Source organism: Panthera onca, chromosome X (assembly GCF_046562875.1).
Source record: "Panthera onca isolate mPanOnc1 chromosome X, mPanOnc1 haplotype 2, whole genome shotgun sequence".
In the NCBI taxonomy this organism is placed as follows: Eukaryota; Metazoa; Chordata; class Mammalia; order Carnivora; family Felidae; genus Panthera; species Panthera onca.
In genome coordinates, this window is record NC_138357.1 from 112,137,630 (window position 1) to 112,163,967 (window position 26,338).

At 33.3% G+C, this 26,338-nt stretch overlaps 1 protein-coding gene across 5 annotated transcripts in view; it reads right to left on the reverse strand.

Annotated features, from left to right (window-relative positions):
• Positions 1–26,338, reverse strand: part of CNKSR2 (connector enhancer of kinase suppressor of Ras 2) — a 297,465-nt gene that overhangs the window by 121,052 nt on the left and 150,075 nt on the right. For 3 of the 5 annotated variants that reach the window (XM_081793473.1, XM_081793472.1, XM_081793476.1), the window contains exons 7-9: positions 21,825–21,884; positions 18,985–19,053; positions 4,099–4,245 (exon numbers count right to left, since the gene is read on the reverse strand). In XM_081793473.1, the coding sequence (XP_081649599.1) occupies positions 4,099–4,245; positions 18,985–19,053; positions 21,825–21,884 (276 nt within the window). The remainder of the gene's footprint in view (positions 1–4,098; positions 4,246–18,984; positions 19,054–21,824; positions 21,885–26,338) is intronic. The other 2 variants (XM_081793475.1, XM_081793474.1) reach the window with 1 other exon arrangement.

Sequence of the window (26,338 nt, forward strand, 5' to 3'; positions counted from 1 at the left end):
TGTTCTTCAGGTGTTACACCAGTTGATAGACAAAATCGACTGTTATGACTATTTGCTTTCCATTTCTTTTTCTGCTCAAAGTTAAATATCCTGTAAAAATGGCATCAAGGTAATGCTAAGCAATAAAGTTTAAATGAAAAGCACAAAACCACACAAGAAAACTACCACATGGATATATGAGATTTATGGATAAGAATGCAGTTTAGGAACATACTTCTAATAATACAGCTTGATATTATTTCTTATAAAAATGTGTTTAATGAAACCTTTATCAGTATGTTGAATTCCAACACTAATTATAGTGATCATTTGAGATGCATTCCTACCAAAAAAGCTGGGTTCTTTAATGGTTTTAAAAATGCTGATTCTCAGTGATGATTTCAATCAACATTCTTGGTAGTGTCCAGCTAATTCTCCCATGCATCTCTTTTAAGAAGAAAATGACACCACCTACACATGCTTGTGACCTATGCACACTAACGTGAAACCACAAACACCAAAAATATACCTTGAGATTTATCCAGAGTTCCCTGGGATTTTTTTTTTTTCATTAAATTGTTAAGAACTTGACCATAAGCAATCACCAAGCTCACCAAAATCCAGGACATGAGAAGTGCTACTAAGAACATGTTTTTAAAAACAAGTTATTGGAAAGCAGGGAATCCCTCATTTGCTCTCATAGAATAAAAGATTTTATCTCAGGTAAAACATCTCTACTATTTATAAATGGGTGCAGATGACAACAGAATTCAACTCCAGATTAAATCTGTTCATAGTATTTGACTAAGGTATCTTTAAGTCTTTCAATTCCATTGTAAAATGTTTGACAAATCAGGAATTTTAAAAGAGCTGCCAAATTTCATGAAATGTACTCATGAAATTGCTCTGTGAGCATGAAGTTTAGTTGTATGCTTTTGTTTATTTTTATTTGTTTATTTTGCTATTATTTCATAAATAATTTTCAAAAGAAAATCCAAATCTAAATTCATCATTGCAGTTGATTATTAATAGACGTTACTATCCTTTCAAAATATTTTTTAGGAATAAAACTTCTTTCATTAAAATGTAGTATTCCATAACAATCTTCTACCTTAGGGTAGATAAGGTTAAATTTTGTGTAGGTACAAATTATTTCCTTGTTAGTTTAAAAAATAATTATTCCTTACATTAGAATAAAGTTGTTCTTTTTTAAGGTACATGTATTAGTGTCTATTTCCACACTACATAAGTTTTGCCATATTTTATTTGAAAATGCTAGTAGGTAAGCCTGGTAGAGAAGAAAAAGTTGAAATAGACATATCAAATTAAACAAATTACATAAATTATTTCTTTTTGTAATATCTAAATAATTCTTAGTAGAATGTTAGTATGCCCAATGAAAAAAGAAATAACCTAAGGTCCAATTCTTCAGGTGTGAACACTGAAGATTTATACTTAAGTGAGTTAATGGGCATTTTAGTACCAACGTATTTGTACACATACCAGAAGCAAGAATACAGTAAGACTGGTACTTATGTCTGCATAGAGGGTTATTCCTACATTAAGCATTTTATTTCACCTCAGGTCCTTTCTCAGCCACTAGGAAAAAATATGTGGCCTCAGGCAAAGTCACAAAGGAATCACAAACTGCCTGTAAGACCTTCTTATCTCATGATTTCTTTGACGTTTCCTCCTCTGGAGGCAGTCTACTTTTAATCTACAGATTCTGGTACCATCCGGTTTTGTCCATCTTTGGTTAATCTACAGTTTAAAAATTCTGACCAGATAGGTCCCATTATGCTTCCAGTGTCTTAGTATTTTAGAGTAGGCCAAAGCTGTACGATCAAGAAACAACTCTGTATTGGTACAATTTCAGGTCTTCAAAATTTCAGGGATATTTGGTGGTGGTGGTGGTAGAGTATGTTAGAGGACTTATCTATTGCTCTTTAACACCAAGATGTTGTGTTACCACTACTACGAAGTATTTAAAACTAATACTCTTCCTTCTGCTCTGTAAAAGGTCAACCACTGAAGCAATTTGTAAGGAAACAGAAAGTAAATCCCCCACTTTCCCAACAGCATTGTTTATCGTTAAGGAGTTGAGCTTTGACAATACATTTCAGTTGAACTAAGTTCAGCTGAAATAACAAATTTACAAAAATGTTGATACATATAAGCATTTATGGAAATGCTGATTTTCTTTTTTTCTGACTTCAGCAATCTGAAACAGTAAATTTATACTGAGAGTAACTGAACAGACAATGAGGAATAAATATAATTAGTGATCTGGTGAGGCATATTTCTTGGCAATTAGGAATGGACCTAGAAACAGTGTGCTAATAACCCATTATAATTTTAAAATGATGTGAGATAATTTAAAAAATTAAAGTCTTTGTTCTCCAGCACTGAATATGCACATCAAATGTGTAGCAAAAAAGAAATGTTGGTCTTTCAATTATTTCAGCATTTTATATAAAAGTGACTAACTGGATACTGTCATTACCTTAATTCTCCAGTTTGTGTTTGTGGAAAAGAATCTAAAAAGGGACCAAATTATCAATTTGTTTCCTAGAGATAGTCCCTCAGTGTCCATGGATCAACAAGAAAACAGTGTCTTTTTTGGTGTTCAAGGTGAAATAGAAGGGATTAGAGAGAAGTTGTTAACTTTAACTACACATATACAGAGAAAAAACCTAATGGCTGAAATTGTGGGACTCTTCTTCAGTGTTCCCACTTCTCAGGATCTTTGAAGAAGACATGTCAATAGGAAAACTACAGGTGGAACAACAAAGCAACTTATAATACAGCAAGAAAATAAAATGATATGATGGTAAAGTCTGTTCTGCTTATCTATGATTTAATGAGTCAAAAAACATTAAACTCTGAACTTTAATGACATTAAAAATCTTTGATAATAGACATATACTGCAAGTCAAATATATTTGGACATATTAATACAGTGTACATGTATGTATTTGAAAAATTAAATGTTAACATTAACAATTTAAACACCTTAATGTTAGAATATTTTAACGTTTAATGTTAATAACATTTTATGTTATTTAAATATAATGCAACACTGAGGCCAATAAGTAGTAAAGTTTTAAACAATGAGAAATCATTATAATCTATAAGGCCATTCATGTGTAATGGAGAATTTAGGATTTTAGGGGAAAAAAATCTAAGAATGGTATAAGGCACTAATACAGGACTTAGAAATAATTTACAAAGCAGTGATAAAAATGGCACTTACATATATTGCTTTTCTTTTTAGTCTGAACAATTGGCAATGTTCTAGTTCAACAGGCAATTAAGTTGTTAAAAAATTAGACTTCTAAGAAAGCTAATAGTTTCCTATTTTAAAAATGCATGTTTTGTGAAAGACAATTTCTTTTATGATGTGTTTAAAGATTATATTGACTGAAACAGAAGGAAACGTACTACTTCCTTGTCTTTCATTAATCAGAATCATATTTTTATAACTTCCTAGGTACTCTGCTTCTTAATGAATGTCATTTACCAACATCCAGAGTAATATTTTAGAGTGGTTTCATGCTGAAGAAAAATGCAGAAATTCTAAAGCAATAATTTCCCTATTTTGCCACCCTATAGGGTGGAAAAGAAAAAAAAAGATCAGTCAGAAGGAATGTAGTAGGTACATTTTAATTACTAAATAAAACTTTCTTTACCTACTGTTTAGAAATAACTATTACTATCTTATGACCTGATTTAAAAGAATTCTACAAACTGTCATCTAGTTTCTTCAAAGTGTACGAGTGTAACTTTGAAATAGAAGATTACATCTACAAATGAAACGTCTCTTTTCATCTCTATTCACATTTTGGTTTGAAATAACTTGTGTTCTTTTGTAATTATGCTTTAAATGTTTACAAATTAAGGCAGAGTTCTTTATCATTTGGGTTTTAGTTAGAGTAACTTACAGATTTCATCACATTAAGCCTATTAGGATAAGCTGTGAAGAGATAATTTCACAAACAAATTTTCAAAAGCATACAAGATTAATCCATATGCTGCTGAGATGAGGCACAATAAAGAAGCATTACGGAGATAATCTATGGCTAAAATGATGGTGTATGACTTATGATTAAGCTTCATTACCTGCAGAGCAAGGGGCTTCCATCTCATATTTTTCAGTAAAGCTGGTGCTGAGGTAAGCATGCTCTGAGGTCGCTTTTTCAAAGTTAAGATAACACCACTCGGGTCCTCTCGTAGTGCATTCACCAAATTTTTCAACTGCCACCCCACCTGGTAACCAGCAAAATCATTACAATAAAATTGAGGTACAGTATTCAAAGATTTAATGTTCTCCCCCTTTAATAAGATTAGTAAAAAAAAAAAAAAAAAAAGAAAATCACATAATTGGTGTACCATCCTATCAATTTTAAGGAGATATATACTCAAAAGAAATTTTATCTCTGTATTGGTTAACCAACCATGTTATTGCATTAGAGTCCATGTTATTTATTATGAGATAACATAATGGACATTTACCATGTCAAAGGAGAGACTAAAACGGTATTCTACCAATGGAGTAATTTAGAGTTTAAAGAAATTATGTCATTATCAATGCTGTGCAAGGTCTAGATCCAAGCTCTGCTGATAAGTACAATTTAAAAATCCACAAAGACTTGGCAATGTCCTGAGCTTACAACCTATACCACATGCTTTCTCATCACCATCTTTTAGAGATATGTGGTACAAGTGTCTCTAAATTAGAGTGACTTTATACTACCATTAGCTGGTACTGACAAACCAAGGCAACATTCTGATGCATGGAAGACAGCATCAGTAAAATCAACCCTTTCCCATGCTATAAGGATAAAATAAAAAAAATGACAACGTAACACTACTCCCATGCTGCGGCTATTGGACATGTGTTCCAAACAACCCTATAAACTTAAATTGTGCTGAATTTAATGAAGCCATTCTACTTGAATATCACCTCAAAACATAATGTATAATTAAATGGAAGTATTTGATAAATGTCCTGAAACCTGGCTCAACTGTTATCCATGTTAAATTACTTCACTCGTCATCCTTTTAAGCTTTTAAACATAGAATAATTTTAGTTTGCTTCAAGATGGACTAGTTACGCAGTTATCAGGTAACTGAAATCCTCTAACTATGCTTTAAAGAAACATATTAAAAATAGCTATGATTCCAAGATTAAAAAAAACACACACTTCACACTTAAAAGAGAGAACCTTTTATCCTAACTTTAATGGATTAGAAATTTCCAGGATGTTATACAAATACATTGGATCAAAATTTATCCTGGATTACAAGTGGGATTTAGCAAATCGTCTGAACAGTACTGTTGTTTTTCCTAGGCACCCAAGTGTAAGGGAATGGGTGCCTTTGCCTGCTTTTCATCATGTTTTTTGCTAGGAAGATAATGATCAAGCTGAAAAGAATAAGCACTTCCACCAAAAGAATCACAGATCCTGAGACTATGATGAAGAGGTACTCTGGACGGCGGCCACTGTAGGATAATGGGTGACTCTGGCTTATCTAATGAGTGGGCATTCATTTAAATTATAACCTCTTTTGCAGCTGAATGGAGTGATGGTGAAGAGAAAAAGGACAGAAAAGAAGTGAGATGTTACAATGCTTAAAAACTCAGGGGTCTCAGATATGAATCAAAATGATCATTATGATACTTGCCTAACACGAATAAGAGGCTGCCAGTTAAAAAATCACATTAATGCAGATAACTAAAGTAATGAAACTGGTCAAATATCTCCCATTACATATAAGTGAGGATTATTATGTGCCCAAAGGTATATTACATTGAATCTGATTTCTCTGATAGCCAACTAGTGTCTCTATAAGCCATTTTGATAAGCCAAGAGTCAAAGCAAAGTGAATTCAAATCCAAGTGTTCATTTTGCTTGTCAAAAAATATGTGAACAGATTTTTGAGTTCAAAGTTTGGATGGAGAAAACATACTGTTTATACAAAGAATTTATGAGCAACTTTTTAATAATAACCACATTTTATCATTTATTTTTTTCAAAGAATTACTAACTATACTAAAGCATTGAATATGATGGCCATATTTTCCTTTCAGCATATGTATTCTCAACAACAAATTACACATTTCTATCCACCAATTTCTTTCCATTTTATTCTGATATGATCATGGTGACTAGTTGAAAATTTCTAAGGCTAGATGGTGTTTTCCTGTATAATATTCACTGTAATTTGATTCATCCTGTTCTTTTAAACTTTCTCTATGCTCTTTTTGAATATGCAATTCTCCAAAACAGAATTGCTTTTCCATGAGAAATTGGAATTGTTTATTGATGAGAAAGTAATAACTTGGTTAGAGTTTAATTTTATAGCTGAATGTTATTTAATGGCAGAAAAGTATATAATTTTAGTATTTTTTTCAGTGTTTTTCCAACTTTTTATTTAAATTCCAGTTAGTTAACATACAGAGCAATATTAGTTTCAGGTGTAGAATTCAGTGATTAATCACTTACATACAACACAAATTTTCTATGTTTTAATCAGCCTTCCCATTCTCACTGACATAACATTAGTAGTACTTTAAACAAAAGTAAACAAATATCCATGAAGACTCATTAAAGTATGTATCTCTGGCTTCCCAATTCTACTTCCACTACCAGAAGGAAATGATTTGAATAACAGCAGAGATAAATGTGCAACATGTGTGTCACAGTACTGTTAAAACCAACCAAAATTTGTACATTATGTAAATGTCCATTAGTAAGGGAAATAAAAATTTTTGTGTGGGAAGAAGTTCCAAAATAGCAAATGTAACTCAACTCTATTTTGTAAAAAAATTTTATATAAATATAGAAAACATAGATATACAACACTGCTAACAGTGGTTATGCTAAATGGAAGTAAGGACTGCAATATACATTTTCTTCTTTATACTTTTATTTTCTGAACTTTTAGTGATAAACACAAATTATTATAAACAACAAAATCAACAAAATAAATGGGCTTAGTCCATATTCCAGTTATATAATCATGAATTTTATTAATTACTTAATGAGGACTGTTTGTTATGGAGGAACAATTTCCACAAAAAGTATAGAACTAGAAAGACAACACTATTTAAAAAAATGAAAGGTGGCAATGGGGTAATCACGTCTGCTGTTAATTATCCTTTCAGATGATTAGCAAAAAAGATTATTAGCAGTGCTTACTAAGTCAAGAATTATATTATCTGTTGATTTTTGATTCAATAAATGATTTCAGTAGATAAACTTAAGTGTTAAGTCAGGTTCATACGTTATTTACTGAATGGGAATGAAGCTGGCTAAGTAATTCACAGCCTATGTGTGACATTTTTTTCTATGAACACGGGTAGGCTATAGCTGTATCAGTCCCATCCAGTGCTTGCTAGTTGCAACTAGATCTTTCATCTCTCATTCAAATAGTCCTTTTCCTTAGTCCTACCTGGAACTCTCTAATTTGGTTCATTTCTTCATTAGTTTCTATCTTGTCTACTACATACAATTCTTTTTTTTTTTTAATTTTATGTTTATTTATTTTTGAGACAGAGAGAGACAGAGCATGAACAGGGGAGGGTCAGAGAGAGAGGGAGACACAGAATCTGAAACAGGCTCTGGGCACCGAGCTGTCAGCACAGAGCCCGACGCGGGGCTCGAACCCACGGACCGCGAGATCATGACCTGGGCTGAAGTCGGACGCTCAACCAACTGAGCCACCCAGGCGCCCCTACTACATACAATTCTTAACAATTGTACCCATTTATTGCATTGTACCATGTTCTATTGAAGGGCAAAGATGACATGGTACTACAGTTCTGGGGAAAATAATTCCCAGCTTTGGTTCTATGATATCCTAACATATCTTTAGCCATATAATTAAGTGTAGTGATTTCTTGAAATTAACTTATTTCTCTTTAACTGTTATTGAGATACTTATGGTTGACAGATTATAGTTGGTATGATAAAAAGAGGCAAGTATGTGAGTTACAACTTCAAGAAATTTGGAGCCTCCATGTTGGGATCTAAAGGTAATGGTACACACATGTGAAAATAAGTAAACTATTCATTTTTCAAGATTAGTTTTTCATTTTCACATTTGTTTATGGCTATAGTTTTAACATATTGTGTGACAGACCCAAGAAACCATGTAAAGATATAAAAGTAATTTTAAAGAATGATTGTATTCTTTACATTGGCTGCAATGAAAGCCTTTTTGTACCAGGAGATAGAGGGAGCTTTGAAAGAAGGAAGAAGGGATCCTAGTGGTGGCTAACACAAGAGACTAATCCACTAATATGGAAAGGAATTAAATAAGGTACTAAATTTTAAGAGATAATGGGTTAAGGATACATATGAAGAAAAACATTCTAATAATCAAAGACATCCAAAACACAATCAGCTAACTCGTGAAATAGTGAGCTCAACACCACCAGAAATGTTTCAATATTCTTGCAGAGGCTAAATGATTACAACAGATTTCTAAAGCCATGATACATTCCAACTCTAATGCACAGAATGGGTAGGAAAATGGAAATAAATGAAACAACAGATCAGGTGCTGGTATATTCTCTGATTGCTCATTCTCCATCTTTTCTTCCTCCTCACAACCAATAAATGTAGGTATTTACCCTAGGCTGTTATACCCCTAATACTGCATGCTGTCTTCTTACAATGATCTCTTCTCTTCCCAGAGATTCCATTAACAACTTTGTGTATATGATTCTCAAATCTAATCATCTCTGCTTCCTCGAAGAACTCTAGTGACATACTTGCAAGAGTTCAGTTCATCCATTCTAATAGCTACTTACTAATCAAGCAACAATAATTCACTATGCTATATTCTTCATATCTATATTACATTGCTTTTTTATATTTTAATTCTTAACAGCTCTATGAGGTGAACTATTAAACCCATTTCACATGTGAAAAATATGAAGCAAAAAGAGATTAAGTTTTCTCAGCTACTATTACAAATATGGTTAAGTGGCAAAGCCCGAATTCATATTCAAGTGGGTTTGATTCGAAAGCACAAAGCATTATGAGAGCAAGCATGCCCCACTCCCTAAATATCCCACTGGTAGTTCAAGAATGCAACATTTTGAAAATCAAACTCAGTATCTCCCTGCCCTCATTCAACATCAATAAAAAGTTCCTCCTCATCCTCTCAAATTTGGAGTATGGCATTACCTATGACCACTTCCCCCTTTTTTAATCCATGTGTCCTAACGAATAGATCATAGCAACTAATGTCTTTTCTTATTGCCTTAGTTCTGGTTTGCTTTGCCTGCTAGACTTAAAATAGGGTCCTAACTGGTCTTTCTGTCTCTATAGTTTTGCAGCTCCAAAATACTGCTACAGTGAAAAAGTATTCTTCCCTTCTCTGAAGGCCCAACCAAAGAATCAACTCCTCAAATAGTTCCTTTGTCAATATGGCCATAGTTGTCTATTATTTCCCTTTCATGTGGTTCTCAGACTTCATCATGTGTTAAAATCACCTGGATTCTAAACATTTCTAAATAAAACTGGAGTCTTATTTGTCTGGATATACATGCAATCAATAAGGTGCTTTACAAATGGCAGACACTTAATATATGTTAAAAACTAGACTAGTGACATGATATAGTAACAGGAGAATGTGTTTCAGAGACAATAAGGTGCCTTGAAACTCCAATGGGAGTTTAGTTTTGTGTGTAAAACCAAGATGTATTGAATTTTTCTGTAAATGAATATACTTGATGATACTTAAGTTATAAGAGACTTTCTTTACACCAAATTACCAAATAAATTTTCTTATAAATGAACATTTGAAAAAAAATGGCATTTGCATCTTGGATACTCCAGACCTAAAGTCATAGTGATGTGATTATGACAAGAAATGTAAAAGTGAATAAAGTATGTATTTGTCATAAAAAGGCTCTGCTTTATCATACACATTATAGAAACACTTTCAAGAAGGTTTTTTTTTAATCAGTAAAATGTTTATAGTGGTTGTAAGTAGTCCAAGTTTCTCTTTCTCAACATTAGAATATTTCATTCATATTAATTATGGGCTGGAATGAATCTTTTAAAAACCACCATATGCATGTTATACAAATTATGTATTATTATAAGTTATAGATAGTATATTTTTCATATGTTGAACTACTAATATTATCTTCCTGACTGTCCAAGGTAGCACAAGCCAGTGTCTCTAAGCAATGGCAAGTCCTACCACTTACTAGTTTAGATGTAATCTCCAACTTGCACACTGAAATGTATTTTACATGCAACACAAACAGGATTAAAATTTCCCAAGAGAGTCTTTAAGGTATCCCAAGTGTTAAAAGCCAGAGGTTCTGCTTTCTTGTAGATGGGGCTTGTGATTGCTTTGATCAGGCTTTAGCAGACACCAGGGGTTCCTTGGGTGAAGGGCACCATAAGTGGCAGGTCCTTGGACAATGGGTTGCCCAGATTAGGTGTATAAGAGGTTTTGGGATTTGGTGCTGAAGAGATGAGTGGCTTCCTTTCCTCTTGGTACATAGAGGGAAGAAGTAGTCTCTGATCCCTTTAGTACATGACCTAGCCTATCTGATTCCCAAACACCTGGTGAATTATTTGACCAACACATGAAAATAATCTCTATACCAAGAAGCCAAAGTTAAAATAAGCATAAAGGAATAATTTAGGCCTATCAACCCAGAACTTCTTTACCTTTGTCACAGCTGTATTTGAAGTTACAAGAAAGCATCTCTATACCTAGACAGGGAGATAGGACATTTCTTAAACTATTTTTAAAGTTATTATCCTTCACAAGACAAAGTAATAGATTCATTAACATTTACACATGCTCTTGTGTATACACACACTCTTACTCACAAGTTGTAATGTATAAATTATACCTCTTCACAAGGGATATTTCGAAGAGATTTGAGGTGTGCCTATATGAATGTCTGATGACATCAGCCATGCTATACCCAAATGTTCTACTCTTTTTAACCCACTGAGCCACCCAGGCACCCCTGACCAAATGTTCTGCTCTTTTTAAAAGCACTGAATAGACTTAATTCAATACACAATCCACCATGCTGTGACTGATGACACTCTATTTTTACCAAATATTTTGTTGCTGAGATATTTATTATAATGTTCTATTCCTTTGCATTACTAAAAGTTACTGAAGTAACTTAAAAAATGTTTTTAATGTTTATTTATTTTTGGGAGAGAGAGAGAGAGAGAGCATGAGCAGGGGAGGGGCAGAGAGAGAGGGAGACACAAAATCTGAAGCAAGCTCCAGGCTCTGAGCTGTCAGCACAGAGCCCAACGCGGGGCTCGAACTCACAAAGTGCGAGATCATGACCTGAGCCGAAGTCGGATGCTTAACCGACTGAGCCACCTAGGCGCCCCATGAAGTAACTTTAAACAAAACCTTAGTATTGTTATTTTTACAAACATTAGTTTAGGAAAGGTAATATAGAGAAAAGATAAAGGGAACAAGCATTTGAAAAGAAGGAATATGGGAATTAAAAGTTTGACTTTTATTAGGGGAAAAAATTCCACAATTTTGCATCTTTATTCATTGAACCATGCTTCATCTCATGTCCTCCTTAACTTTACAAGTCACTTATCCAGTGAAATAAGATGATGTCAAGGCATTTGTTTTTTATGTGGCTTAATTTTAGTGTGAAACTTGGACCATATTGAGTTGCTCACAATTTGATTTACATGTATGTTTTAGTACCTAATATTTTCATGTGAATTTCACAGATAGTCATATATACAATGTGTGTAGTATATTTAAGGAGAAAGCACAGAGAACACAATTTCTCACTGCTACAAAATGAACAAGTAGTCCAAGACACAGAGCCAACTTGAGGACTACAATAAACTAGTAGTTTTACCTACTGCACACCACCTTCCTGGAGGCTTTTTCTCCATAACCAACAAGTTCTGAGGGCTACATCAAAATTTCTTGGTTGGCTCATGGGGAAGATCGCGGGAGGAAGAAAACAGTCATTTTTTTCCTGTAAGTTTTACGAATCACCCACATAGTTTTCACCAAGAGTGACTGATTTACATATCCTGTTACTTGCATAATTTCCTGTTATCTATTACATATACTAACTGCAACCTTTCTGTCACTGGTGTCTTTGCTTCTGTGGCAGGCTTATTTAAAAACTGTGGGTACAGTTTAGCATCTTGAGCATAAAGCTCTCTTTCCCCTTTTCCATTTCCATATGGTGTTTGGTAATATTGTGGTTTCTGAAGGCCAAAGGTTTATTTTGGGGGATTAATGGTTTACATTCATATATGCTATAGAAAATTCAATAAAAGCCAATGTTATTTTTATTTCATTCTAACATAAAATTGAGTGAATCTGAAAGCCTCTGCTAGGGAAAGATGGAGGAAGAAGGCAAATCACATTCACTTTGGGGGTGAATAATACCACAGAACCTCATTCTCCCCAAAATCAATAACATATTTTAAAAGAACCAGAATAATATAGGTTTTTAACTACAATTTTAAAAGATATTTACATGAGTTAAATTTTAAACAATTTTTTGTTTACATATTAAGAAATTATTATATCAGCCATTCCTTCCTATATTCCATTTCTGTTCTTCTTGTAAAGATGTTGGAAATAGGCTTTTTAAAACAAAGAGTCTTAGTCAAGGGAACTAAGGAATGAAACAGAGCATTGTTATCTAAAAATCTATAGCTCCTATTTATAAGAATTTTGAGAAGGAATGAAGAAAACATGTGTATTTATGAAAAATCATGCTTAAATTTCATTTAGGAATCCAAATGGAAAATATAATTAAAAGTAACCAAACCCCTACTATTCAAAAAATAACATGCTTATAAATGTACAACTTTTGCTATGAATAATGTTTATAATATCATTTACTGTTAGACATTTAACAAAGACACATTTACTTGAAAATATAAGCAAACAGTGCAATAGTTATCTATATGTAGCAAAAAAAAACCCCAAAGCATGTGTATATATGCAGATATAAGTAAATAAACAGCATTTTAAATCTTTATTAATAAAAAATATAGTTTAAAAACTTCCATAATGGCTATAAATACTTTCACTGCTGTAGTTATCTTTAGAAATAATTTTGTCAGAAACCTAATAACTCAGACAAAAAAGGTAACTCAATGTCAGCTCCAAATGGGGCCAGAGTGAACTCTCTAAGCCATTTGTTCCAATTAAAAAAAAACTCTTTATTGCCCAGTATTAGGATAGTAAGATGAGTGAAGTGTAAAAGTAATCAGTTGTTACATTACCTAAAATTTCAGCCACCAGGCTGACCAGAATATTAATTTAGTGGATGAAGTCTACATTTGAATCCTAAGGCTAAGTAACCTAAAAAAGAATTTAAGATTATTATCATTATCTCTTGAATTCCCTATTTTGTGATACTCTAATGTGTTTCCCTTTCATGCGATAATTTTGTCCTTTATCAGGCACTTAAATGTTATCTACTAATTGCCCACCTCTATTATAGACAGACAGTGAATGAGGCAATTGTGACTGGCTGACTTTTGCCTTTTTGCTAGGGGTAGGAAAAGGGCTGCAGGTATTGATACTGATTTGCAAGTGAGCTGCACACTTAGTAAGCTTAGTAAGTAAGAACATCAGCCAATAGATACATTTGAAACACAAAATAATCACTTATAAAAAAATCTCTTAAAATTGCATGTAAAAATAATGAGATCATATTAACTGTATGTTGAAACCAAAGATGTATACTACTAATAAAAACAAACTGGAGTAACCATTTTCAAAAGCAATTATGTTTTCCTGGTGAAGCTAAGAAAAAAATGTCAGGATGTAGAAATCTGCAGAAAAAATAAATTGGTTAACAGGAAGTTATCATTACTAAGGCATCATACAAATTATCTCCTTTATATAAAACTTAATATAATAAATTTCAGTTGGTAATAGAAAACACATAAAGTATTATGTTGGATAATAAAGTAATGAATTAATTTCTCTAGGCAAAATAAAATATATAGCTTAAATCAATATGTGGAACTTTGAAACCAGTTTCCACACATTCTCATCAAATCTACAATGTTTAATGCCAAAAAGAAGAAAAAATCTATTATAACCTCATAAACTACTTATTATATAAGGTGATCTGAAATTAAATATTACTATGAGTAACTAAAATCCATGATGCACTGTTTCCTTTAATTTTTGGTAAATGACTCTTCATGATTTTTTTTCCCTTAGAAAAGATAACATTCACGTCCTGTTTTAGAATACCAATTCCTTAAAATCCTAACAGAGTTATTTTATGGTATTATCATAATCATTCATTTAGCAATATGTGAAAAACCATGCTAATATATTCAATCTCTGTATTCCAGCAACATCTTGTGTTTACAGGGATAAGACATGAGGTGCACCAGAAATACTACCATTTGAGGTCTCAGTTTTTAATATATTGGGCATAAGGAATTATAAGGTAAATACTTTCTCATCTTAGAAGGAAGAATAGAAGAAAATAGGCAAGAATAAAAAAAATGAACAATGTGAAGACTGGAGGAGAAACAGTCAAGTGAGAAGTGATGAGGATGGCAAAGGAAAGGAGAAGAAAATGGAATTAGAAAAAAAAAACCTTAAAAAATAAAGACAATGATTTGGTAAATTAAAAGAGAGAGAGAGAGAGAGAGAGAGAGAGAGAGAAAGCACATCTGGTGTTAGTCAATACCATGGTATTGATTTCACTGACTAAGCCACTCCTTGTGGAAGTCCAGGGGCTGGGTGGTAGGGTGAGAGGGAGGAGAAGGGAAAGCTTGGCTTTAATGGGCCACCACATTCTGCATCCATTCTGAATATGCTGGCTTCCCTTTTAAACAATACTCTCCTGTTGTTATGGGGTTGAAGGAACAAAAGGGTGAGGACAGAGTCAAAAAGGAGAGACTAGAGGTGAGAATAAGATAGAATAAGGGAGACACCTTTGAGAATTATATAAATGAAGTTAGAATGACCTTTCCAGATGATTCAATAGTTCTTTAATATGTTCTCCTTCCCCCAGCCCCCACTGCCACCATCTGCAAATCTTGTTGAGCAATTATTTACCATTTAGGGGGTAACAAAGACCACTAGCTCATAGAATTCATCTTCCATTTCTCACTAATCAGTGTCCAACATCCCAGCTATTTACTAATGTCTATCTTTTTTACTATCCCAACCTAGTTATTTTCCATCCCAGTAGCCTTTATAAGCCACATATATTAAACCATTTCTTGCCAGAAGGTAGTCAGGTTCCAGAAGACCTTTCAAAATAATAGTGAATATGTTTGAATATTTACACAAAATGAAAGGAAATTTTCCAAAGGCTGGATTCAACCACCACATACCCCACTCCTTTTAACTGATATTTGTAAGAAGAAAATACTTGTTTTTAGTATGGATAGAATCTTTAAAACACTTACACACCAAAAACAGTATTAACATAAAATTTAACAGATTCATTAGGAATATGCCCAAATAGATTTAATAACTATAGTCTCATCAGCTAAAAAAACGTGTTAAAAGTGCATCATGAGGGCAGAGTTGCTGGTTCAAACTATGCCGAGGTATCTCCCAGAGAGAGGGATGTAGTGGCAGATGAAGTGGAAAAAATCTTGGGAGATTCCAGCAGCTGTGAGGAGTTGGATCTTCACTGGCGGGCAAGACATGCAATAGGACTCAGTCTGCTTTGCTTGGATGTTCATGATTTTTTCTTCTTTCTACCTGGCAGCCACAGTTTCTCAGCCACAGAAGTGTGTTGATTTGAAAAGCTTAAAAGCCATTTATAATAAAGAATATAGCAATATGAAAAAGGACATAAAACTTCCAGTTTCATTTCAAATAAGAAAATATACTTTTTAAAAAAAGAGCAAGCTAGAAAACACATACACCTAATTGGACATCTTGAAGATATACCATACTAGCAATTTCAAAAAATAGTATTTGAATTCATCTGTGAGTTATTCAACTTTCTCAGATCCTTAGGGAAAAATTTCAAATTGCTTTTCTATGGGTTTTAAAATAAGAAAAGTTGTCTGATTTTATATTGTACATTACTAACTTTAGCAGTAGAAAATTTTAGAATTACATAAAAATACTAACTGAGGTAATAACATTCAAAATATAAGATTGAACATTACTCTTCATTATTAGGTCTAAATTGGTTTGGAACAATATTGGCAATATCTCACTATACTGGTCAATTAATCACTGGATTAAAAAATAATATTAAATAAGTATTTCCAATGTTTTAGGTCATACCTTAACATAATTATTAAATCATAACCAACCCCGAATATCTCTGTTAATTAATGTAGGGATAGAAGGGGACTTTGTAGACTACAAATAATTTATATCTATTTCAACTAATTTATCTACCTACCAAACATTTTATAGTAACAAAAACAAGATAACTTCCATTTTATCACCTCTGTATATTATCTAGTAAGAAGTTAAAAGCATTGTATAGACCACAAAGGAGGCAACAGCAAGAGAGGGCAGACTAGGCTGCCTTTAATACAATGCACCATTCTTACATAAATATGCTTCTCATTTGAACGTAAAGAAGAAAATCTGGTAATTGATCACGTTATTAAGGAAGTCTACTTTCAGGGAATTCAATGTATTCTCCTGTCAGGGAATGTCTCTGTTACCCCCAAGAATCAATTTGTAGGCTCTAGTAGCAGTTTGCCAAGAAATATGACTCCAATTGGTCCAATAGCTGTTGTAGGTAAAAGGGAGGAAGGGAGGCCGGAAAGTTAATTTTTATTGAGTTCTTAATGTGTGCCTGGCATTGTGACACGTGTTTACATATCTATCTGAAAGAAAGGAGTGAGGAAGTAACAATAAAGTTAAATTTCTTACCTTTCACCCCTGCTTAATCTCTCACTGAATCCTGAGTTTTACTTACATGATCCTTAGAATTCTTCCCCTTTGTTTAATACTTTTATAATTTGAGTTTGGGGAGGGAATGTAACAAAATTGAAGGCCCTGGAGTCAGAGAGCTTTGAGTTGCAGGTGAGTTAAACATTCTGAGTCTCAATTTCCACAAATACTTTCTTCATATAATTATTTTAAGTAGTAAGTGACATAAAATACATGAAGTACTTAGCATGATGCTTGGTACTCTGTAAGAACTCAGTAAGTGTTGGCTATGGTTATTATTATTATGAAATGGTAAGGTGATGCTTAACTAGTTACTATGATTCGCTTAAAGCCAAAAGTCAATTTCAGAGCAAAAACTAGAAGCAAGTTTCCCCAACCATCATTCTCTGTCATTTTCAATATTCTAGAATATTCCTGTGATGCAAAGATGTATTTATACATTTTCACAGTATTTACGTATTACCAATCCATATAGATTTTATTAGTTCACTTGTAGTCCTTTAAAGACTTTCATATTCATTTGTAAACATCAGAATCTTTGCTCCACAAAGAGTATCCTTTGAACAATTTTATTTTTCATTAGAGACTAATTTCTACTCTTTTAGGATTGACCAACTTGATACTGGTCCAACTATTGAAAAGATGTCATGTTTGTTACGGTCACATTGCAAGAATGGAGGCAGCATGAACATTATAAGAGGAAGAAGTTGCCTGTCTACTGGAGTACCTGCTTTATCCCACTGCCCAAATCCTCAGTCGAGGGGACAAGAAACTTTAGTTAGGACGACCACTTTGTATAGTTTCTAGTAATGACAACTTTCTCATTATCAAAATTGTCATAGTGTGGAAAGGTTTGCTGATTACCAAAATTCTGCATTAATTAGTATTAACCTTACACCTATACGTTTAATTTTTTAAACTTTTATTAACTTTTATTCACTTAGTGAATTCATTGAAGAAACAGTATAAGTTTAATTATCAGTGTTCAGGAGCCTCTCTACAATATCACAAAGTTCTCAGTTCACTCAAAGCCAAAAATGAAATGGCTTCTGCCTCGACATTAGTATCAATTAGAAAGATTGGAGTTTTTCACGCCAGTCTTCTTATCCCCAAAATATAGCCTTTCTTTTTAAAAGTTTCTTCTATGACTAGAATAGGCAAAAAAAATTTGGTTAAAGGGTACAATAAGAAATAATTATTAATTCTAAAGGATTAGTGAGCTATAAGTAAATATTTACCACAAAAACACATTTTTTTTCCAAGTGAAGCTTATTGTATTAATAATTATTATTTTAACTTCATTTGTTTTAAACAATACACTTTATTTTGGCAGATATAGAAGAAGTAAGTAAATCAACTGAGGCAGAAAACAAACCAAAGTGAAAAATCACGATGTTCATTTTCTAAACCTAACATTAAGAAAAATGGCCCTTGAAAGTCTAACACTGACACAAAAGTGCCGCTGTCAAGATCTTAGCCTAGAAATGGATTCATGAGGTTCACAGAGCAAGAAAATTTTAGGAACTTATTTAGTTAAGTGCAACAGTTTTAAAACAAAAACTGTAGTCTCCTTCTGGGAAATGAAGAGCCAATTTAGCTATTAATGTTAAAATTAAAAAAAAATTGACATTTAAAATAAACCATTCTACCAGACACTTCAGTGAACAAATCAATGTTAAAGTAGTTGAATGAATGTATGCTGTTACAAAACATACCTACTAGGTAATTCAATAGTTTGTAAAGTAAAAGTTAAAAAGTTTTATCAAGAAAAGGTTGAATTTGTATGCATTTATATTAATTTCTATCCCAAAATTATTATCTCAGTTCATGGGGTGTATAACGTTATCCCATACCTGCCCATGTAGAAATGCATATGTAACCTCAGTCAACACCAATATTTCCAAGCCTTATATTAAAACCATGCTTTTAAAAAAACTATGCCTTACCTTGTATCAAATATGAATATTCATTCAGCTATCTTAAGAAAGGCTGTTCAGTCATTTTGTACACAACAGGTGTTTTATTTCAATTGGTATTCTTTTAAAGCTTTAGCAAATATTTATATTAGTTCCTCCCATTGACTCATAAGGTAATTATACATACCACAGTCTGATGGTTAACTTGAATCACTTCATCGCCAGCATGGATTTTCTTGCACCGATCTGCAGGTGACTAAATTTAACATAATGGAAATGATAAAAAACACAAATTTTATCAGTCATTTCCTTTCCCTGAAAATACTACAGTAAGTCCACATCTTTAAATTAGATCAAGACTTCAATTATCTTCTTTAAAAAATTAAGCTAATACAAATGACTACAAGTGTTTAATATATTGTTTGTATTCTATAGATAACTAAAATAATTGAAAGTTAAAATTTACTTGAAAAGTGATATGCAGTTTATTTCTTATTCATTTCCAATTTCCAATTATTTCAAAACAAAGAAGTCTTGAAGTAATATTAACTTCAATTCAACAAATTTTGAAATTCACTAAAGAATTATCTGTCATAGGCCAGAATTCAAGGTAAGATGATATCTCAGACAAATCCAGTTACTCAAGTTATAATACAAGTAAACTCTTAAAAGGGTAGTTCATCTAGGATATTAACTCAACCCTAAGAATGGTATTGTAACAAGAAAAAAATGTATTTTTTCATAGCACCTTTAGAAGGTAGGCTTATTACCAAATCAGACAAGTATGATGCAGTAATTCTGACAAGTTTGTAAATCATTACTGTAACAGAGTTGTAACTATACTCAGTTCCTGTGCTATCTGACTCATAACTGATCTTTTTAAAGGAGAGTATAGAAGAAACACATCAAGCCAATGGCTCTAGTCATGGTGTAAAAAGAAAATGATAGTTGGTATATAAAATTGAAAGAAACTGAACCAACCTCTTTCACAGATAAGTAAAAAAGGGAATAATATAAATTATAGACTTTCAGTGTTAAATGGGACTCTAGAGATCATTTTGTGCAAGCTTCTCATTTTACCTATGAGAAAATTAAGAAACTAGGGCAGAGCAAAGCAAAGTAACTTAACCACTTTAGTGAGCAGCTCTTTACTAAGACTCAACACAGATCTCCTAATGATAAATGACTAAGGATACCAAAAAGTATGAAATACTTTCAAGAATAAAGAATTAAGTGATGAGCCATTAACATATGGTTCATATCTGAACTACTCACAAAATCAATCTTTCTGTGATCACTCACCAATTTACCAAATATTACTGAGTAATTAATATGAGCTGTACATAGTGTTTAACTTTTTTATAGACTTCAGACAATATAGAGATGAATTCCTATCAATTTCTTCAAGATATAGTTCCACATCAACATTTCTGTGATTCCCTCTCTGGTTTTACTTGGCAGCATTTATGATTCTTTCCTTTGTCTGTCTATGCAAATTTCACTACCTGTTTACACACATAAACCCCTAGTTGCATTCTTTAGGAACAGCAAGCTAGTTTAGTTTAAAAATTCAATACTTAGCCCCTTGCCTGGAACACAGCAGACATGAAGCAAAAGTTTGTTATAAGAACAAATGAATAAATGAAGGGTCAGAGGGATGTACAAAAAAATGAGAATGATCAATCAGTGACAGGAGTAGAGTTTACAGTATATCACTGCATTTAAATTTTTTAAATGGTTGACAATAAGCATATAACTGATATTTCTGATCCCATATAACTTATATTTAATACCAAATGTGAAACCAGTACAGGAATCCAACTGCAATCTATATAATGTGTTTCACTATTCTCAAGAAACCAAGAGAAATGAGTAGAAAAAAAAAACAATAAATGATTAATAAGTGAATTAGATGAAGAGAATGTTGATTTTTTTTAAAAAAGAAAATGCTGGGAAGATATTGAGATCTATAATAATCAGAGATTAACTAACTCCGCCTCAGTCTTTGAAGGAACACAGCATTAATATGCAGTTAGTCAGAATTTCTAAAAGAAAAACAATTCATAGCTCAGCACCTACTTAAGAGTAAGATGGAAATCTGGGACAAACAAATATGGGAATAATGATTTATTACACTATTCAAATCTATTATACTGATAGTGTTCAGGCTCAACACGATCATTTCACATTTCTGTAGCTCTTTACAGCATAGCCTTACACATTTATTAGCTTATTTGATTTTCATATCAACTTAATGAGGTATGTAGTGCAGATAATATTTCCAATTTACAGCTGAAGAAACTAAAGCAATGATAGGGTAAGTGACTTGCCAAAAATTACACTGCCATTAAGATGTAGAACTAATTGTGGGACTTAGGTCTAGGGACTCTGACCCATGGCTTGCAGAGGTTCTCAAATTTGAGCATGTCTCAGAATCACCTGTTAAAACATACTCTCTTTTAATAAGAAACAGGGTGGTCTGCAGAATTTGTGATTCAGTAGTTCTAGGGTGGGGTGTGAGAATTTGTATCTCTAACAAGTTGCCAAGGGAGAGTGATGCTGCTGATCCAGAGAGGGACCTCACTGTGAAAACTGGTGAGCTATACCATGCTGTCTCTCCAATGAATTAAGCTGAATTATAATGCAGTATTCAGAAAGCCTGAATTATCTGATGCTTCTTTCTTATATAAAATTTTTTTAACATAACTAACCTATTTGACAGATGGAAGTGGATTCTTTCAGATGTCACAATAACTTGTCATAAACCAGAAAATACTTAAAAAAGGCAAATACCTGGCTGTAAACAGAAAACATCTGATTTACTCTAAGTAACCAATTATTCTAAACTAAATGAAATGACTGAAATTCTCTCCAAACCAGCACTTACTAACTCAATGTGTCTTACTTAGTTTTTTCTCCTAATCTGTTCATGTCCTCAGAAGTCAACCTCAATTATGTGTGGTAAGTAAGTTGTTTAACAATAAAAAGAAATACACACACCAAAATCTGAAATGTTACAATACTTACATTTTCTGTAGTTCCAGTAATTACATGGAGCCCATCATATGTTGATTTAATATACATACCCTAAGAAAAAGACAGCATCATAAAAAGAAGTGAAGTTACTAGAATATTGGAATATTCAAGTATATTATAACCTCATTTACACACAAAAAAACTTATCCTATCAAAATGCTACAGGCCCAATGAATCCCTATTCAATAATGATGTCTTTAAAGTAGTAAAAAATTCCTAACTGAATGTTCTGGTTTCTAAAGTTTGGCTGAAGAAGCCTGTACTCAACTTAATCAAGTAACTACTTGTTAAGTAAACTGCCTGTAAAACTTATAAAATGTAGCATGGTAATTCAATATCCTGAAGAAAGAACACAGCTCACTCCCCCAACGATTCTTACTATTTGTTCTGTGGCAAAATAAAAGTTATAATGGGAAATTCAAATACTGGTTATTAGCATATTGTACTTGAAACAAATTACACAATAAAAAATAGGTTTCTACAGAGCCACTTCAAGTACAACTAACTAGAGACAGATGAGTAATAGAATACTGTTAATGTAAACTTTTTTCTCCAGCTCTTTTGTGGAACCCTGTATTTCCTGCCTTCATTTTTATTGATGAAATTTTAACAATTATATCCAATCACTTCTATATCAATAATTAAGAGGTAATGTGTGGCACATCCTCCTCCAAATAAAGAGGGTGAGATTACATTTTCCATTAAAAATTGTTTTTAATGTTTGTTTATTTTTGAGAGAGAGAGAGAGAGCGTGAGGTGGGGAGGTACAGAGAGAGAGGGAGACATAGAATCTGAGCTGTCAGCACAGAGCCCGATGGCCCGATGTGGGGCTTGAACTCAGGAACCACGAGATCATGACCTGAGCCGAAGTCAGATGCTTAAGGGACTGAGCCACCCAAGCAGCCCTCCATTTTCCATGTAAACAAGTCCATTTTAGGGATGTCTGGGTAGCTCAATCTATTAAGTGTCAAACTCTTGATTTTGGTTTGGGTCATGATCTCATGGTTGGTGGGACTGAGCCCTGTGTAGAGCCTGCTTGGAATTCTCTCTCTCCTCTCTCTCGGCCCCTCCCCTCATATACACATGCTCTCTCACTCTCTTTCTCTCTCTCAAAAAAAAAAAAAACACATTAAATATGGAAACACTCTATTACAATTTAAAGTTATCTAGGTATCTTGAAATTGTATAAACTGTAAAAGCAAACAAAAACTTTAAATTATGGATAGTGATAGACTTGAAGGGAAAAAAATATCACAAGAAAATATTCACATTATAAATGGGGGCACCTGGGTGGCTCAGTCAGTTAAATGCCCACCTTTTGGTTTTGGCTCGGGTCATAATCTCATGGTTGGTGGGTTTGAGCCCCATGTCCAGCTCCGTGCTGATGGTGCAGAGCCTGCTTGGGATTCTCTCCCTCTCTCTCTCTCTGCCCCTCCACTGCTCCCTCTCTCAAAATAAATAAATACACTTAAAACAAAATTAAATATTAAAATATTTTTATTTAAGCAAATAAAAAAAAGATGATTCAGTGAATGGCCTTTTTTCCTCTCTAATGAAGATTCTGTTACTTTTCTCTTTGGGAAAATAATTACATGAAGTTTTACTAATACAAGTGCTTTACATTTCAAAATATTGATTTCAAAAATAAAAAAAATACGAGTTTTAATGAACTTGAAGTCTAAAATATAATGGACTTAAAAAGAACCAATAGGGGCATCTGGATGGCTCAGTTGGTTGAGTGTCCGACTTTGGCTCAGGTCATGATCTCATGGTTCGTGAATTCGAGCCCTGAGTCAGGCTCTGGGTGGATAGCTCAGAACCTGGAGCCTGCTTCGGATTCTGTGTCTCCCTCTCTCTCTCTGCCCCTCCCCAGCTTGCACTCTGTCTCTCCCTCTCTCAAAAATAAATAAACATTAAAAAAAAAGAACCAACAAGATCTTTTCAGAAAAGCACTTATTCTAGCACTTATGTAGACAGTTACTATAATGTTAATTTCTCATACCTTTAGGTTAATTGTATATTTAGATAACTGAATGTACATGTACTGCCATTGAAAATAAGTAAGAAATAAAAACAAGAAGAAGAAAAGTTCATGGGATAGTACTATTAAAAACTGGGTAGGTTTGGGGGTGCCTGGGTAGCTCAGTTGGTTAGGCGCCTGACTCCTGATTTAGGCTCAGGCCATGATGTCACAATTTGTGAGATTGAGCCCCATGTCAGGCTCTGCACTGACAGCGGAAGCCTGCTTGGGATTCTCTCTCTCCCTTTACTCCATGTGCTCTCTCTCTCTCAAAATAAACAAACGTTAAAAAAACACTGAGTAGGTTTGAATTAAGAAGTCATTTCAGTAATGTCTTCTGCCTAAAATGTTCAGGGGCGCCTGGGTGGCTCAGTCAGTTATGTGTCCAACTTCAGCTCAGGTCATGATCTCGCGGTTTGTAAGTTTGAGCCCTGCGTCAGGCTCTGAGCTGTCAGCACAGAGCCTGAAGCCTGCTTCAGATTCTGTGTCTCCCTTTCTCTCTGCCCCTCTCCTGCTCACACTCTGTCTTTCTCTGTCTCAAAAATAAATAAACATTAAGAAAATAAAAAAAATAAAATGTTGATATCTGTTCCAAAAATGGCTGAGCCTGGATCACTAATGTGAAACAAAATGAATATAATTTAAAAGGTATGTATTTACCTGTGAACTCTAGTTCCTTAAATGAAAGTTCATTACTTCATCTAAAATAAATAACTAACCTCAACAGAAGTGCAATTAGAAATTAATTAAGAAATTGGCTAGTAGTTGTTGCCTATGACCATATGGTAATATTCAACCTTACACTGGTGGCAAGTGTATACCATACTCACTTTTTAAGTTAATATTTATCTCATTATTTATGGGAAGGTATATCTAATGGTGTTATTATAGAAGTTAAAAGAGGACAAGATCCTTGCCATCATTTTTCTCTAGGCATTAACAAAATTACATCAGATTAATAAAGGATCTGAAGTATATTTGTAAGAGCTAAACACTAAATTTTGTTTTAGGTTTTTTACATAGAAGTATTGTGATAGAATAAAGTGGGAAAAGACAGTGAAAGAAATAATATATATTACTTGGACATACAACAGTCATAACTTATCATTCTCTATCACAATCATCACAAATACCTACTTGTTAGCATGTGCCAGGGACTGTTTTAATTGTTTTCTATTCATTTCACAATAGCCTATGTGGTATAAACTATCATTATTTCTGTTTTAGAGATAAGGAAACTGAGGTACAGAGAAGCTAGGGAGTCTGTCCAAGGTGGTGAAGCCAGGTTTCAAGCCTAGGCAGTCTGACTCCAGACGACATTCTCAACCAGTAGGCTCCTGACTTACCGATTTATTAACAGAAGAGTTGTGCACCTTCACTTTTATTATAACATAATATTTGGCAATTGTAGATATTCAATTCAACCACTGACTGTTTAACATGTATTCTGAAGACCTCTTTAGCCCACCTGCACAATGTGCAATGTGGTTATAAAGACTAACGGGCATTTTACAAACTTATTTTATTCATCTTTTCTTCTGAAAATGGTAAGCAGAAGTTGACTATATTTATCTCTACACTTCTTTCAATATTGTTCATTACTGATTACAAATTAAGGTGTCTGACAAGAGCTCTAAATAGTTTCATTAATGGTTAGGGCATAGAGAAAGTCTAATATTCTAAGATAAATGTTTAGAAAAGGCAGTACAGTCATGCAGATAATAAAAATTCATGGACATACTCTAGTTGTGCCTCTGGAAACAAAATTTTGAGCAATTATTACACAAACTAGGAACTTCAAAACTGGCAATTATAAGCTAAAGCAGGTATCTGTTATTTATAGGAAGAAAATCTCACCATTAATTATATATAACTGTTACACGGTTTATATTAAAGTTAATTTGTTCAGAAGGATAAAAATATATATTTTTCATTTTTAATGATTTTTTCAATGTTTCCTTATTTTTGAGAGAAAGAGAATGCACACAATCAGGGGAAGGGCAGAGAGAGAGGGGGACATAGGATCTGAAGCAGGCTCTGTGTTGACAGCAGAGAGCCAAGTGCGGGGTTTGAACTCATGAACCATGAGATCATGACCTGAGCCGAAGATGGAAGCTTAACTAACTGAGCCACCCAGGTGCCCCCCAAAATATTTTTAAAATGCTTAAATACAGAAGGATCTAGTTATGTATACAGAGTTTAATTCTAGCAACTTCATGGAAGCAATAGGATACAAATAAAGCACATTTTAAAACTGCCACAAAGAACGAAGATATTGTTTTATGCAATATTTTCATTTCAAACCTAATACGCCATTTGTTGTAACATCTTTTAATAATAAAAACTGACTTCATAGTTTTTATCTCCCTTTGGTAGTATTAATGAGAAAAATGGCCAAAAAAGTCAGGTGCCCAAAGAAAGTAAAAGAAGCAAGTTGCTTGGATGAGTTTCAAGTTAATCATCTTCCAAATAATGAAGAGTCCAC